At 41.3% G+C, this 14,252-nt stretch overlaps 1 protein-coding gene across 1 annotated transcript in view; it reads left to right on the top strand.

Moving 5' to 3' along the window:
* Window positions 1-14,252, top strand: part of LOC132381433 (cation channel sperm-associated auxiliary subunit gamma-like) — a 164,041-nt gene that overhangs the window by 131,285 nt on the left and 18,504 nt on the right. The window contains exons 20-23 of the mRNA XM_059950839.1: window positions 3,801-3,864; window positions 3,969-4,067; window positions 4,675-4,779; window positions 10,916-11,008. Of these exons, the coding sequence (XP_059806822.1) occupies window positions 3,801-3,864; window positions 3,969-4,067; window positions 4,675-4,779; window positions 10,916-11,008 (361 nt within the window). The remainder of the gene's footprint in view (window positions 1-3,800; window positions 3,865-3,968; window positions 4,068-4,674; window positions 4,780-10,915; window positions 11,009-14,252) is intronic.

Genomic DNA, 14,252 nt, shown 5'->3' with positions numbered 1-14,252 from the left:
ACTACTACAGTCCTCTATTCCAGGACACATCCTGGCAAACTTATAACCATATAACAATTACAGCATGGAAACAGACCATCTCGGCCCTTCTAGTCCATGCCGAAAGCTTACTCTCACCTAGTCCCACCAACCTGCACTCAGCCCATAACCCTCCATTCCATTCCTGTCTATATACCTATCCAATTTTTTTCAAATGACAATACCGAACCTGCCTCTACCACTTCTACTGGAAGCTCGTTCCACACAGCTACCACTCTGTGACTAAAGAAGTTCCCCCTAAACTTTTGCCCCCTAACTCTCAACTCATGTCCTCTTGTTTGAATCTCCCCTACTCTGAATGTAAAAAGCCTATCCATGTCAACTCTATCTATCCCCCTCATAATTTTAAATACCTCTATTAAGCCCCCCTCAACCTTCTACGCTCCAAAAAATAAAGACTTAACTTGTTCAACCTTTCTTTGTAACTTAGGTGCTGAAACCCAGGTAACATTCTAGTAAATCTTCTCTGTACTCTCTCTATTTTGTTGACATCTTCGCTATAATTCGGTGACCAGAACTGTACACAATACTCCAAATTTGGCCTTACCAATGCCTTGTGCAATTTTAACATTACATCCCAACTCCTATACTCAATGCTCTGATTTATAAAGGCCAGCATACTAAAAGCTTTCTTCACCACCCTATCCACATGAGATTCCACCATCAGGGAACTATGAACCATTATTCCTAGATCACTCTGTTCTACTGCATTCTTCAATGCCCTACCATTTACCATGTATATCCTATTTGGATTATTCCTAGCAAAATGTAGCACCTCACACTTATCAGCATTAAACTCCATCTGTCATCTTTCAGCCCACTTTTCTAACTGGCCTAAATCTCTCTGCAAACTTTGAAAACCTACTTCATTATCCACAATGCCACCTATCTTAGTATCATCTGCATACTTACTAATCCAATTTACCACCCCATCATCCAGATCATTAATGTATATGACAAGCAGCATTGGACCCAGATCCCTGAGGCACACCACTAGTCACCGTTCTCCAACCTGACAAACAGTTATCCACCACTACTCCCTGGCATCTCCCATCCAGCCACTGTTGAATCCATTTTACTACTTCAATATTAATACCTAATGATTGAACCTTCCTAATGAACCTTCCGTGCGGAATCTTGTCAAAGGCATTACTGAAGTCCACATAGACAACATCCACTGCTTTACCCTTGTCAACTTCTCCTGCATTCGCTCTGTTGGTTCCACCGCCTTCCTCTAGGAAGGTGACCACAATCATAGACAGTACTCCAAGCATAGTCTAATCCATGCTTTGTACAGCTGCAATGTGATGTGCCAATCTTTATGAAGGCTAGCATGCCAAATGTCACTTTCACTACTCTATTTGCTTGTGCCATCTCTGTCAGCAAATTATGGACTTGTGCGCATTGGTCCCCCTGTAAGTCATTGCTCTCAAGGTCTCTGCCATTTCTTGTATTTATCCTACCAGAACTTAACTCCCAAAACCTGGTAGTTAAGTTAAATTCCATCTGCCAGCACTTTTTGCACTTCTCAACTGATCTATGTCTCTCACTATATTCTTAGCTAATCTTCTATGCTATCTACAATTCCATCAATTTTGTGTCATCTACAAACTTTGTAATCAGTCCATCAATACTTTCACGCAAGCTCTTTACAAAAATATGAGCTTAGCTTTAGGGTGAGAGAGGAAAGATTTTAAAGGGACCTTCAAGACAACCTTTTCACATCCATGCTGGTGAGTATATAGAATGAGCTGTCAGAAAAAGCACTTGGAGGTGTTCCCCCTTCGAGGGATAGGGGCTGAATGCAGGAAGTTGGGTCCCCCTGGGTGAGCACTGTGGTCAATATAGACTCATTGGACAAAAGTGCCTGCATCAGAGCTGTGTTGCTCAATGACAATCACAGTTATTACATCTTTTAGCCAAAAGCATTAAAGTTCAGCTCAAAATTGAACTGTAAGCTCATATGTAAGTGCTTATAGAATCCTCACAAACAGGAGAGAGCCTGTAGATGCTGGAAATCCGAGCAACACACACAAAATGCTGGAGGAACTCAGCAGGCATCTATGGGAAAAAGTACAGTTGACGTATCTGGCTGAAACCCTTCGGCAGGACTGGAGACAAAAAGCTGGAGAGGGGAGGGCAGAGAGAAAGGCCAGGTAATAGGTGAAACTGGGAGGGGGAGGGAAGAAAGAAAAAAGTTGGGGGTGGGGGAGGAGCACTAGAGGGAGGCGGTGATAACATGAGAGAGGGACAAGGGGATGGGAAATGGTGAGGGGGGTCAGGGGTGGAGGCATTACTGGAAGTTTGAGAGGTTGGAGGCTACCCAAACGGAATATCAGGTGTTGTTTCTCCAATGCCAGTGGAGGAGGCCATGGATGGACATATCAGAATGGGAAAGGGATGTGGAATTAAAATGGGTGGCCACTAGGAGATCCTGCTTGTTCTGGCAGACAGAGCGTAGATGCTCGGTGAAACAGTCTCCCAATCTATGTCGGGTCTCACCGATATACAAGAGGCACAACCAGGAGCACTGAACACAGTAAATGACCCCAACAGACTCACAGGTGAAGCGCCGCCTTACCTGGAAGGATTGTTTTGGGGTCCTGAATGGTAGTGAGGGAGGAGGTGTAGGTGCCCTTGTTCTGCTTGCGAGGTTAAGTGCCAGGAGGGAGATCAGTGGGGAGGGTCGAGTTGACAAGGGAGTTGCATAGGAAGTGATCCCTGTGTAAAGCAGAGAGTTGGGGGGGGGGGGGTGGTGGGAGAAGGAAAGACGTGTTTAGTAGTAGGATTCATTTGGAGGTGGCGGAAGTTTTGGAGGATTATGTGCTGGACACAGAGGCTGGTAGGGTGGTAGGTGAGGACCCTGCTAGCATGGTGGGAGGATGGAGTAAGAGCAGATGTGTGTGAAATGGAAGAGATGCAGTTGAGGGCAGCGTTGATGGTGGAGGAAGGGAAGACCCTTTTTTTGAAGAAGGAGAACATCTCCTTCATTCTAGAATGAAAAGCTTCACCCTGAGAGCAGATGCAGTGGAGACAGAGGAATTGAGAGAAGGGGATAGTGTTTTTACAAATATTTCCTCAGCTTTTTTATCTCTAGCCCAGCTGAAGGGTTTCGGCCCGAAACGTCAACTGTACTTCTTTCTATCAATACTGTATGGCCTACTGACTTCCTCCAGAATTTTGTGCCTGTTGCTTAAACAGTCTTGTTCTCTTACTTTATGAAGTCAGAAGTATCATAAGCGGCCATAACCATTATATAAAATTGTAAGACTACTGAACCAAGTTTGATCTTTTGAAAAATTTTCAAATAGTTTTACTGCAGGTGGACATCCATCTGTTGTTTCCCTATTTTTCACCTGCATTGAAACAAAATAACCTAAACCTTACTTTGGGCACTACCAAAGGAAGCCTAATAATAATGCTAGAAGATTGTGTGTGTGTCGAGCACTTCTTTCTTATCTCTGTGCAAATGCAAATCACTTACAAACTTAAGAGAAAAACAACAAAGAGGCAAAGTTTGGAAGAAAATGTTTTCGACTAAGAAACCAGAATCTTTAAAACAAAGTGAAAAATAATGAATGAATTGATTTACAGCTTGCACTGATCTATTTACGGTATTTAAACAGAAATATTTAATATGTTTATCACATATGGTAACATAGCTCTTCCATATGTATGTAATGTTTCATGAAACAATATAAGTTTTTATCTCTTATATATTGTACATATATGTTAAAATCTGATTTTGCATATCTTTGCAGCATTTTATCCCTTCTTTTTAATTCAAGATTTGGTGACGGGAAAATCCAATCGATTTTTGGGCAGGTAGGTGAAAATTTAAATTGGGATATAATATCCGTTTACTAAGCGCAAAATAAATGATTATTTCCTATGTTTTCATGAAAATCATGTGTATTTTAATTTCCTAGTTATACCTTTAAAGTCATTGGAGGTGGACCGTATAGAAGAAGTAATATTCGGAAATTCAGTCCACAAGAGATTCTATTATACAACTCAGTGAATTACAGGTACTATTACACATTCTGTAGATACAAAAATTTCCAATATCTACCATATATCATTCCCATGAAGTAAAAATTGTAAATCTTATGTGATAACTCCTTAAAATTTTAGATAGCTATAGATATTGAAAAGTATGTACTTTGAAATGGGGCAGGGCAAATTATGAGAGAATTAGGCAGGCAACGGCTATTTTTGGACACGTCCATGTCTGATAAATGGAGGGTATTCATTTGAGGCGAAGAGAGCAGTTCCAAAGGAGGTGTATAGAGCAGGTTTTATCTTTAGCACAGAGTGGTCGGTGCCTGGATGTGCTGATGGGGTGGATGCTGGAGGCAAATGTGATGGATGCCTACAAGTGGACGGATATGGACATTGTTGTGGGGGGTGGGGAGTGTTCTAGTTGAGCATTTGGTTACTAATTTAATTAATTTGGCACAGCAATGTGTTCCAATGCTCCACTAGTCTACATTATAATGTATACAGCATGTAAACTCCTTAATTTTATACAACTAAAAGCAAAACACTCCAGACTACCATGATATAAAATGGTATTGATAACATTATATTGTATGACAAAAGTGAAAGATCAGTTTAATATTTTGTCTCTGGTAGGGATAGCTATGCAGCAATATGGACGATCATAGCAAGCAACCCAAAAGATGAAAAATATACAAATCAAGGTTTCCCTATTTTGCAAAGTGATACCTTTGGAATTAGGTGAGTGGAGCTGTTGCAATGTCAACCAATATAAAATATTCCCCAATATTTTATGGTTTTATTTATTTTTCTAGTTAGAATTGGCAGTTGAAATGGACCAAAGTAGAGATTGATGGCAATCGATACTGAGTAAATTTAAGCCGTTGAAGCAGAAAGCAAAGATAGAAGAATTTCTTTAGAATTTGTTCTCCATAAATTCATGTTGTTTTGGATTGCACTGTCACTCCTTCAATTTTATTTTAATCAAAGTTATTTTAAAATGAACAATGATCCATTCACAAACAAGAGAGAATCTGCAGATGCTGGAAATCCAAGCAACACAATCAAAGTTCTGGAGGGACTCAGCAGGTCAGGCAGCATCTATGGAAAAGTGTAAACAGTTGATTTTCCAGGCCGAGACCCTTCAGCAGGAAGCAAAGATCAGAAGAATTTATTTATAATTTGTTCTGTATGAATTCATATATAATATTTCAAAGAATGCTGCATTCTTTCATTCTCACAAATTATTGACCATATCCAATCTTTCCTTTACTTCAATTCAATTCAATTCAAGTTTCATTGTCAATCAACCATACATGAATACCCATGAATACAGACAAATGAGACACCGTGACTCTGGGGTCAAGGTATAAAACACAGTACCAACAGTCTCACACAGCTTGTATAAGGTAGAAGGATACAGCCCCTCAATACAAGAGTGCAAACTCAAGCCATCCAATGCAGCCAAAATATGCAGACAATCACGACAGAGCTTGTCTTCTGCTGAGTGAACGCTAGGGGGCCGCACTGATTCCATCTTGGATACCATACCACACCATCCCTGGTGGAGTGCTCTGACTCTGACACCTCACCCTGCCAGTTGTAAATAGGCAACGCCACGGCTTGAAGCCTAGTCCATGCACATATATATGCCTGGGGCAGCACATGGAATTTAGGTACTATTGAAATGACAGAAATGTGGTTGAATGAAAGGCTAGACTAACAGATTAATGTTCTGGGATATTGAATTTTCAGATGTCTCAGAGGGAGATGCAAAAATGAAGGGGTTGTCACTCACACTGATGATTAGGGAGAGCTGTACATAGAGGTATTGCCCTGAAGGGATCATCCAATGAGTAGAATTTAGTAGTGAGAGTGGAGTAATCACTTTGCTAGGTTGATACAATAGGTTTCTCGATCCTCAGAAAGAAAAGAATTCTTTGCCACATGCACATTGAAAATTGCAGTGAATTATGTCAATAACTAACACCATTTGAGAAATGCTTGGGGCAGACTGTGAGTGTAAGCATGCTTCCGGGACCAACACAGCATACAAACAACTTACAAACGCTATGTCTTTGGAATGTGGGAGGAAACTGGAGCGCTCAGAGAAAGCACACACAGTCATGGGGAGAATGTGCCAACTCCGTACAGACAGCAGCGGGAATTGAACCTTTGGTGTGGTCAAGTATTACACAAACTGTTGTGCAACTGTGGCACCACTAGAGGAATAAATATGCAAGTAATTCCAAAAAGATATAAAAGCCATTAGCTTGCTGTAGTTGGGAGCTTTAACTTTCCAAATATTGATCTGCGTTTCCCTAATACAAAGGGTGACGGAGCACAGTTTGTTAATTCAGTTCAGGGTTTTGAGACAATATCTATTTTGTCTTATCAGGGAGGAGTAACTTAACTTCCTCTTAGGTGGTGAACACCATGGAAACAATTACTGTAATTCTGTACGTTTCAAGCTAGTATGAGAAAAGATGAGTTAAGATCCCAAAATGGGGCAAACAGGATTTTTAACACAAGGGAGGACTTGACAAAAGAAATCTGGAGCAGATACTTGAAGGTTAAATCACATCTGAGAAGTGGAAGTCTTTTAAGAGGGAGTTAGCAAGAGATTAGGGACATCTTATGGTCTGACCATAAGACCACAGGATATAGGAGCAGAATTAGACCATTTGGCCCATTGAGTCTGCTCCGCCATTTCATTATGGATGATCCATTTTCCCTCTTAGCCCCAATCTCTTGTCTTTTCCCCATAACCCACCCATCTTCTGCTCTTGTCCTTGTCCACTTCAACCTTGCTGGATACCCCAAATGGAGAAAAGCAATGATCATGGCCACACTGTTCTGCTCCATCAAACTCCCTCAGAGGCTGCAAAGGCCAAATTGCTAAGTCAAAGCACACCACCAAAATGTAAATCACAGTTCTAATCGCACACAGTTTAGTCGTAGAGTCATATTCGAAAGAAGAAGTTATTTTGTGAAGGATAAAAGGTAGAACATACAAGGTAAATGGTGGGGCACTGAGGAGTGTAGTAGAACAGAGGGATCTGGGAATACAGATACAAAATTCCCAAAAAATGGCATCAAAGGTAGATAGTGTCGTTGTTACATATTCAGGCAACAATAAATATATGAGTTAGGCAAGGGTTTATATAACAAATAACACATTTATTAAACACTGAAAGCACACCCCCCAAAAGTAAACAATTACTAACGTAACCAGAAATCAGCTGCTGTGCGGCAGCTTAAACAGTTCTTAAAGCGATGTAGCTCAAACAGTTCTTAAAGTAATGTTGCAAAAACAGTTCTTTAAAGTAGTATTGCCAAAAGTTTGAAATGCTCAGTCCATTTAAAAGGAGAGACTTTATAAGATGATTTAAATTCTCTTTCACGTCATTTTGCTTCGATCCCCGACGTAGAACTTTTCCCACGAAGAATTTACGAACCAAAACGAAACGGCTTAAAGGCATTAACCTTTCCTTTATCACACTGTCCTCAATCTCTTCTGCTATCCTGCAGAGATTAACATGAGAACAGTCAATGAATTCCTTCCGAATAAGGATTAAACAAGGTCGAACCTGTTTCACTGTCGAAATAGATTCTCCTCGATCTTTAACTCCCGAACTCCGATCTTCACTCTCCACTGATTCTCAACTAGCAGTATTGTAAAGAAACTGCTGGCAATGACCTTTTAAACTTTAGGCATTAGATAAAAACTTCATCCTTCAACTAAACTGCGTTATCACATTAAATCACACAGTGGCACGAAGTCAGCTTGGCAAATCCCGCCATGAACTGCCCCTCCTCACAGGGTGGGGTCTTCCTTTTATACCCTGTAAAAAAAACCTGTCACATGACCTCTACTGGTGGGAAAATTACATCACTCCACCATCACAAGACCATTACCTCAAGTCCAGTATAGCTTCAACCCCAGTCACACAACAAGGGTACCACTGTCACGTGTCACGAGTACGTAACATCGTAAAGAGAGCTTTTGGTACATTGGCCTTTATAAATCAAAGTATTGAGTATAAGAGTTGGAATGTAATAGTGAGGTTGTTTAAGGCATTGGTGAGGCCAAATTTGGAGTATTGTGTGCAGATTTGGGCACAGAATTACAGGAAGGATATTAATAAGGTTGAAAGAGTGCAGAGAAGGTTTACAAGGATGTTGCCGGGACTTGAGAAACTGAATTACAGAGAAAGGTTGAATAGGTTAGGACTTTATTCCCTGGAGCATAGAAGAATGAGGGGAGACTTGATAGAGGTATATAAAATGATGATGGGTATAGATAGAGTGAATGCAAGCAGGCTTTTTCCACTGAAGTTAGGGGAGAAAAAAACCAGAAGACATGGGTTAAGGGTGAAGGTGGAAAAGTTTAAAGGGAACATTAGGGGGGGCTTCTTCACACAGAGAGTGGTGGAAGTGTGGAATGAGCTGCCAGATGAAGTGGTAAATGCGGGCACACTTTTAACATTTAAGAAAAACTTGGACAGATGAGAGATGTATGGAGGGATATGGCCCAGGTGCAGGTCAGCGGGACGGCAGAAAAATGGTTTGGCACAGCCAAGATGGACTAAAAAGCCCATTTCTGTGCTGTAATGTTCCATGGTTCTATGATACATAATCATGCAGTTTAGGAAGGGTGGCAGGGATAAACAAGATAACTAAAGCCAGGGAGCCTTATGTCAGTGGTAAGGAAATTATTGAAGTAAAATCTAAAGGACAGAACTTATGTTAATTTGAAAAGGCAGAGTCTAATTAATGTGAGTCAGCATGGCTATGCTTATTTAAGAAAAGGATACTTGAACATCAAGTCCTCAGACATATGATCTACCAGGTAGCAGTGATCTCTGCCCTCCTTTATACTCCTGAAATCCGAGCTTCCTACAACAGACCTCTCAGAGCATAGCCATGCTCTAGTTACACTCAGTCAACTACACTGAATGGGCCATGTCATTCTCACGCTTGACACCAAGCTCCTAAGAGAAATGATATTTTGACCTTCGCCATGGGAAGTGATTACCAGATGGGTGGGAGAAAATGTGCCTATGGAACATGCTCCAAGAAATGCTGCATCACTACAGACTTCTAGAGATCCCTGGTCCATGACTGCTCAGAGTAGAGAACGTAGAACGCTGAACAGTACAGTACAGGAACAGGCCCTTCAGCCCACAGTGTTGCGCTGAATTAATTAAATAATTAATCAAATGGCCAACTAAATTAATCCCTTCTGTCTATAAAGTATCCATATTCTCTCCTTTCCTGCACATTGATGATGTGCCTTTCTAAGATTCTCTTGAATGCCTCCATTGTACATTCTTTGCCTTCACACCTCCCCAGATAGGGCATCCCAGGTATCCACCACTCTGTGTGTTAAAAAAAAATCTTGCATCTCCTTTGAACTTTCCACCTCTCACTGTAGGTATTGGACATTCCAACCAGGTGGGAAAAAGACCTGGCTGTCTGTTTACGTCTTTGAAATGTCTAATATCAGAGGGCCTGCACTGAAGGGGAGAGGGGGCAGGTTCCAAGGGGATGTGAGGGGTAAATTTTTCACTCAGAGAGTGATGGATGCCTGGAATGTGCTGCCTGGTGTGGTGGTGGAAGCAAATACATTGGAGGCTTTTAAGAGATAATTGCATAGTCACATGGATGTTAGGAAGATGAATGGATATGGGCATAGTGTAGTTGGGGGAATAGTGTTCACAAACAAGAGAAAATCTGCAGATGCTGGAAATCCAAGCAACGCACACAATAAATGCTCGAGGTGCTCAGCAGGCCAGGCAGCGTCCATGGGAAAAAAGTACAGTCGACGTTTCAGTCTGAGATCTTTTGGCAGGAATAGTTTTCAGTGGATTTGCTGTTTAGCTGGCAAGGGGAGAGAGAGAGAGAGAGAGAGAGAGAGAGAGAGAGCTTGTGGCATGTCAAATTGTTGGGTGAACAATGGTTTTTGTTGGATGACAGATCATGGTCTCTCTTTGAGGGCCTTGCTTTAACTTGCTTGGTAGGTGGTGGGGGCTGACGCTTCCAGCTGGAACAAGTGGGGGTGAAGCTTTGCTGCTGCTTGTGCATGGGGGGGGGAGAGGACTATGGGGTTCTAATGTTTTTTTTGTCATTCATTGTTTCAGGCTTTCTTATGTTTTGTCTGTGAAGAGTAAGAATTTTAGGTTGTATACTGTATACATTCTCTGATGTTAAATGGAACCATTGAACAATTGATCCATTCCATTTCTGATGATAGTTCAGTAAAAATATTCTCAACCTTTTGTAACTTAGACTGACAAGCCTCACCTAACAGAAGAAGCATCACAATTATCAGTAGGTTAATGAGTTAATAGGTAGTAGAAATTTAAAGGAAATTTAAAATAAAAGAAATTTAAAGGGCTTTACTCTTTGGAGAGAAGGAGGATGAGAGGAGACATGATAGAGGTATACAAGATATTAAGAGGAATAGATAGAGTAGACAGCCAGTGCCTCTTCCCCAGGGCACCACTGCTCAGTACATGAGGACATGGCTTTAAGGTAAGGGGAGGGAAGTTCAAGGGGGATATTAGAGGAAGGTTTTTTACTCAGAGAGTGGTTGGTGCATGGAATGCACTGCCTGAGTCAGTGGTGGAGGCAGATACACTAGTGAAATTTAAGAGACTACTAGACAGGTATATGGAGGAATTTAAGGTGGGGGGTTATATGGGAGGTAGGGTTTGAGGATCGGCACAACATTGTGGGCTAAAGGGCCTGTAATGTGCTGTACTGTTCTATGCTCCATGAAAATGAATTTTAAAGAAAGGTGACGAAACGATAATAAGTGTAACAGGATGTAAACTCAACATTACTGAACTTTTTTGGAATATTTTTGCTTTAGGTGGGTTTGCCAAAAGAACTCGCCTTGCAGTGATGTACCGGCAGAAGGACTTAAAGGTCCAGAATATTTTTTTCTTATTGAAATATCTAATAGGTAAGAGAATATCATTTTCTACGAAATAAAAATGGCATATTGCTCCAGAAAGTTTGTAGAGCAAAGATAATTTTCAGATAAAGATGATTTTACCCAGGTTATGTTGTGGTGGTGACCATTTCCGTTGGGAAATTTACTGCTCATTCCATATGAAATTCACCTTTATGCTGATGTAGTTTCATAATTAATAACATTAAAATGATATCACAGATTCTGCACAGAATGTCTCAGAGCTGTTTCTATGTTTTAGTGATCAGAGGCTTGCACATGTTCTGATCAATATTGTATGGCATTAGTTATGATTCTTGTCAACTTAAGTAATGCAAATTGCACATGCATATTCATTAGATGGCTGGTGATGTTATTATTGATACAATCCCATTTTGACACCAGTCCTGAACACTGGGTTATGATGATCCAGTTGAAGCTGCAGGAAAAGTTCTCACCCATACCAATTCTCCAAACTCGGCAATTTCAATTGATCTTCAATGATTTCTAGTTCTGATTGAACAAGAGGTCATGAGGTAACAGTTATGCTGGAGGGGATAAAGTCTCCACCATATGCACAATGCTACAAAAGCAACTCAGTTGGAATCTTACAAAGCCATACAGAATGAAAAACAAGTCATGTGGTCAAGTTGGTCAATACTGCACATGATGCCCCATCCAACCCGTTCCTATTTGCCAGCATTTGGCCTTTAACCTTTTAAATCTTTCATTTATGTATTGAGAAACAGTGCGGAACTGGTTGAGCCCCACTGTGCAGCAATCCCCCAATGTAACCTTAGCCTAATTACAGGACAATTTACAATGACCAACTAACCCACCAGCTGGTACTTCTTTGGACTGTGGGAGGAAACCATTGCAACATCATCACTCTACTGCATCAGAGGCTGGCTGATTACAAAGGCTAGGCTGTCGCAAGGCCAGAAATGGCTACTGCATGTTCTGGGGTTTAGATATTTTGAAAGGGACAGGGAGGGAGGTGAAAGAGGTGGGCGAGCTAATTAGGGAAAGTATCACGGCTACAGAAAGGAAGGACTATGTGGAAGGATCATCTACTGAGTCAGTCTGGGTGGCGGAAGTCAGAAATAGGAATGGAGCAATCATTCTAATGACAGTATTTTATAGAACCCCAATAGCAGCAGAGACACTGAGGAACAGATCAGAAGGCAGATTTTGGAAAGATGAAAAAATAACAGGGTGTTGTCATTGTTGACTTCAACTTCCCTAATATTGATTGGCATCTCCTCAGTGCATAATGTTTAGATGGGGTAGACAGGGCTCTGGAAAGTTATAAGGTAGCCAGAAAAGAACTTAAAAGGGACTTATGAGAGCTAGAAGGCCTTAGCGAATAGGATTATGGAAAGCCCCAAGTTGTTCTATATGTACATAAAGAACTGGAGGGTGACTACAGTGAGGGTCAGACTGATCAGGGATAAAATAGGGAACATGTGCCTGGAGGAGGAGGTAAGGGAGGTCCTTAATGAATACTTTGCTTCAGTATTCACCAGTAAGAGGGACATTGAACAATATGAGAACAGTATGTAGAACTGTAGGAATTGTATCAGAAGTTTGGAGGGTGGCAAATGTTGTTCCTTTATTCAAGAAAGATAATAGGGATAATCTTGGGAATTATAGATGACTGAGTCTTACTTCAGTGATAGAAAGATTATTGGAAAGGATTCTTAGAGACAGGATTAACGAGCACTTGGAGAAGCATAGTCTGATTAGGGATAGTCAATATGGCTGTGTGAGGAACGTAAGTGTGATTGAATTCTTCAAAGAAATGATGGGGCAAATTGATGAAAGTAGAACAGTGAATGTGAACAGATTTTAGTAAGGTGTTTTTGGGGGTTCCCTATGATCGGCTCATTCAGAATGTCAGCAAGCATGGAATCCAAGGAAACCTGGGTGCGTGGATTCAGAATTGTCTTTCCCATGGAAGGCAGAGGGAGGTAGTAGGTAGAGTTTCCTCTGGAGATTGGTAGCCACTGCTGTTCCAGAGAGATCTGTTCATGACCTCACAGTTTGTGATCTTTATAAATGACTTGGACGGAGAAGTGGAAGGATGGGTTACAGATGACATGAAGATTGGTGGTGTTATGGATAGTGTAGAATGTTACATACCCCGTAACGGGTTAAAAAGGACCAGTAGAAATGGACACACCTGGAGTCTGAGTCTTCCGTTATAAACTCTATTTTATTAGTAAATACATGATAAAGTAATACAAAACAAGATGAGGCAAAACAGGTTAGTAGAATGTATGCACATATAAGTGAGTGAATAAAGTTCCCAAGCTTCTCCCAGCTCAGGTGATTAGATGATACAGTCTTACGGTGGGATGGTAAATAGTCAGTTCAGTTCTGGGATTTGAATTGAGTAGAGTTGGAGAGAGAGAGATAGAGTGTTGGTTTGTCTTCCCAGTGCTGATGCCGTTGAATCTTTCACGTCATCCTCCTGCTCCCGAAACTTACTAAAGTCACCGACTGTGACCACACAAAAGAACCCGGGCCACACTGATCACCTTTGATCTACCAGTCACTCCTTTGTCCACACTGTGAGCAGAAGCCCCACCTTTGTCGTGGGCACACAAAGCTCAACCAGTGTCAGTGTCTCCAGCTTGTCTCATGTGTCTGATTACAAAGCCAGCTGACCTTGAATACCACAAATGCTGAACACCAGCTGTCCATCATATAGTTCCGCCTTTCAGTTTCCAAGGCAACTCACAGACTTTCTCTCTCTCTGATGCTGAAATAGCACACACACTGTCTTTAAAGGAACAGTCCGCTTTGGACAATCCTTCAGATCTCGTCACAAGATGGCTGCAACAGGACATTGATAGGATGCAGAAATGGGCTGAGAAGTGGCAGATGGAGTTCAATCTGGAAAAGCTTAAAGTGATTAACTTTGGAATGTCGAACTTGAATACAGAGCGCAGAGCTAATGGAAGAATTCTTAGTTGTGTGGAGGAACAAAATGATCTTGGGGGTCTATGCCCCTCAAAGTTACCATGCAAATTGATAGGGTTGTTAAAAAGGCATTTGTTATGTTGGCTTTCATTAGAAAGGGGATTGTCTTCAAGAGCTGAGAACTAATTATACATCTCAGTAGAACTTTGGTTAGACTACACCTGGGGTATTGCGTTCAATTCTAGTCACCTCATTATTCGAAGGATGTGGAAACTTTAGAGAGGGTGCAGAGGGGACTCACCAGTCTGTCTCCTGGATTAGAGAAAGTGTT

Source organism: Hypanus sabinus, chromosome 26 (assembly GCF_030144855.1).
Source record: "Hypanus sabinus isolate sHypSab1 chromosome 26, sHypSab1.hap1, whole genome shotgun sequence".
NCBI classification, from domain to species: domain Eukaryota; kingdom Metazoa; phylum Chordata; class Chondrichthyes; order Myliobatiformes; family Dasyatidae; genus Hypanus; species Hypanus sabinus.
The sequence above is the reverse complement of the archived record's forward strand: the minus strand, read 5'-3'. Positions and strand labels throughout refer to the sequence as shown.